The sequence below is a fragment of the Sphaeroforma arctica genome (assembly GCF_001186125.1).
Source record: "Sphaeroforma arctica JP610 unplaced genomic scaffold supercont1.3363, whole genome shotgun sequence".
Taxonomy (NCBI): domain Eukaryota; class Ichthyosporea; order Ichthyophonida; genus Sphaeroforma; species Sphaeroforma arctica.
Genome location: NW_014037195.1, coordinates 1 through 3,582, shown reverse-complemented (window position 1 = coordinate 3,582; position 3,582 = coordinate 1). Strand labels below are relative to the sequence as shown.

Below are 3,582 nucleotides of genomic sequence, written 5' to 3'. Positions count from 1 at the left end.
ATTATATATATATAAATTTATATATAAATATAAACATCCATACATACAATTATATATATATATATTGTCAAGCGTAAAAATATCTGAATTTGCATTCCTGATCTTTGCTACACCTATGGATATAGTGAGAAGTCGGCTAAAAATCATTTCAGAGAGAAGTCGCTCTTCAAGGAGAAGTCTCAGGAGATTACAGCGCGACTGCGGAGATCACTGGTGCCCTCTCGCTATCGCAGTACTAGCCTGACCACCACCGCGAAACGCGAGAAGCTGAATGAGCTGTGCAGAAAATTCAACGGCAAACAGCTGGGTGGCGTGACCGCTAGATTCGACCCTGCATCGAGTGTAAGGGAATTAACGAAATGTTGGTGAATATTTGCGCCATATGTTGTCTACGGCTTTTTCTATTGTGCTTATATACGTCTTCTGATATGTTTCCGTAGACTTGTTGTTGTATTTCGTATTTCCAAACATGAGCTGTCCTACACGTCTGCGTATTTGAAGACATACCCACACACACGCACGGAGTACTCAGATGTGTATTTATAGTTGCGCACACATTTTTGTTCTTCTTATTCTTATTCTTATTATTATTATTATTATTCATATCCATCTAAATTCTACCGGGCCAGTACACTATATATGTTTGGCACTTCGCTATTTGAATAAATACATCTGAGTATCGTTGTGAGTGTAGAAATTAGTTTGAATATGTTTACGTATTTAGGCCAGACTACTTGATTTACACCACTGTTTTTAACGTGTGGTTGAAAATGGTAATATACGCAGTTGTGAGCTTAATGCCCTTGCGGGTCTTTTTTATATGCATTTATATTCTTGTTTCTGCTGATATAATTATGCTAACATCTGATATATATCCAGGTGTAGATAAACACATGCACAGTATTGTCTATCCCTTTAACATCTCCTTTTGATGCTTCCTTGTTGTGTTACTTCTGACAGGGTCGATACTTGCTGAGTTTTTGCATCTGCAAACAAGTGATAGTGACAGTAGACATCGAGAGAACTGAGTTCAAGTCGAAACACACAATGACGAAACATACGACAGGTAGGCTGAGAGCATGCTGCTGTCTAGAATACAGTGGTCGCTCGCTTGTGCATGGTCGATCTGTTCATTTGCCATACAGCTGTGATGCTTGCTTTATTCGGTGCTCTTGTTTTGATCAATTGCAATGTACGCGTCGTTGCCAGTTATTGTGCATGGGCGTGCACTGCCACTGAGCCTTCACTATTGCGTATTGTTGCTTATGAAACTAATTTCTAAAATTACAAATCCCATTGTAGCACCAGACCTAAAATAACAAATCCCATTGTAGCACCAGACCTAAAATTACAAATCCCATTTTAGTACCAGACCTAAAATTACAAATCCCATTGTAGCACCAGACCTAAAATTACAAATCCCATTGTAGCACCAGACCTAAAGACCAAGCGAACTGAGGGCTCATCCGATTTGCAAGTTCTGAAACGTGGCAGAGAACGCTCTCTGCTGGACATCCGGTAGGTGGTGCGAATGCCCCCGGCTGTTTCCGCTGCGCCTCACACAACACTTGCTATCCGATTAGTTTGACTATGTGCCATTCTCCTTCTGACACGGCTGTTTCGGCGGTAGTATGATGGAGGACATTGCCCGCACAGCCTCGCACATGATTCTTGTGTCATACTTCCTTTTTGGTCCCCCTATTGGAGCGTATCTATCTCGTGATCTTTGTGTAGTCTCATTTGATTGTTGCTTCCCACATTGTATGTACACACTACAGGCAGGTGTGTTGCGCTTCTAGTTTGTTAAGTGTACTTCACTTGACAAATAGGTTTGATATTTATCTGGATAGATCTCAACATCAGAGTGGCTGGTACGTCTCTGTGTGCCAGATAAAATGACCTTTGAGATTAATATACGTTGATCAGCTATTGGCGTGATAACGCCTTGATCATCTTCGAGCAATTGTCACTGTAGTAAAATGTCTTGTTTTCTGTTACCGGTATATATCCTAACGTCACGAGTCTATCTGCTGTTGATATAGAACATCGATAGATGACAAAACGGGCAGCTCAACTGGAGTGCGATACACCAATGTGGAGATGATCTTCTTCAACGATGCGCTGCTGCTGGTTCAGTACACCAGCCGTGAATGCCTGCCCATCTGCCCGCCCTTGTTCCTGAATTCTTTGGTGGTCACCGAAAGCCCCGACACAGTGCACCACAGCCACCGCAAACTGGACCTCATCCATGGCGACAGCCGACTGACTGTGAAGGTACAGTGGGGTTTGTATCGCGTATTAGGTGTTTCTGCGGGTTGTAGTAAGCTCAACGTCTTTGACTGAGTTATTTGTCTGAGTGTCTCTGAGCAGTGGTGCGTGTGAGTATTCTAGCCGGCCTTGCAATTAGTGTGATGTGCATATCCGCAAATTGTGGTTCAGGGGCGATAGAGCGTCTGTCCCGCACAGGACAGCAATAGCCATTGACGTGTCTATAGCACAGATGTCGGCATATGTTAATGCGCATGCGATACTACTGGGCATCTTGGCCCAATTAATTGAAGTTATAATCAAATTAGCATATCCAAAAATGTCTATCGCAGACAAATGGGCCTATTTTGCACTCACTGATTGTTTCCATGCAATACCTTCCTTCAATTGCGGCCTCGTGTGCCACTTGCGCTAAATTGATGATCGACTGCCCCGTCTCATGTCTTCGTTTCCTTTCACCTGTTCTTATTTCTGTGTACCCGTTTGTGTCTCGAATGCACCCATGTTTCGCTGTATGACACTGCGTATGTGTAATTGTGTGTGTTGCTGTTTGTATCACTGTATGTGTCGCTTGTACGCGACTGTGTATGTGTTGGTGTTTGTGCTACTGTGTGTGAATGTGTATCACAATGTCTGTGTATGTGATTACTGTATTTGCTGCACGTGTTGTGTGCTGTGCAGACCAACAGTGAGGTCATGCGGGATGCGTGGGTGAAGCAGATTCAGGGGGCGCTGGAGTGGGCGTTAGAGTGCGACAGCTACACCGTCACGCTGGGAGGAGCAGAGGACAATGTGTGCACACGCGTCACAGACACACCCTTTCCCGAAACACGCACCAGTCTGACGGACGCCAATGCCATGTTTCACCTGGGCGTGCCCATGGATGCACCCGACGGCTACACTGGCGCCTATGACAATGGGCTGTTCCATCCACCACACACACTCTCCGACAACGAACTCAAGTCAACCAGTTCAGGCAGTCTCCCACACTCCCGCAGACAATCCCAAATATCCATGAGTACTGGCAGTAAGAGCTCACTCACGCGACCACGCGCAAACACCAGTGGCAGTGCACGCTCCAGTGGGGCCAGCGTCAGAGATACCATTGACGCCTTGAAAAAACCAAGCCTCAATGTCAGAATTGCCGCGTCCACGATAAGTGTCGAACCAATGTTACCCTCCTTGCCGACGACATCTAGTGACCCGGATATAGCTAAGGGGCGGTAGGTTTCTCTGAACTCATCTAGTCTGACTATCTTACCCATCATTTTTGTAGATATGTATATGATATTCATTCTGGTTGCCTATATATAT

The 3,582-nt window shown here is 44.8% G+C and overlaps 1 protein-coding gene across 1 annotated transcript; it reads left to right on the top strand.

The window, feature by feature from the left end:
• Positions 1-2,949: 2,949 nt before the first annotated feature.
• On the top strand, positions 2,950-3,495 carry SARC_13499 (hypothetical protein; the record flags this gene model as incomplete). The annotated part of the gene is made up of 1 exon (XM_014292369.1): positions 2,950-3,495. A coding segment is annotated over one exon (546 nt), but the record flags the coding sequence as incomplete, so codon positions are not given.
• Positions 3,496-3,582: the final 87 nt, after the last annotated feature.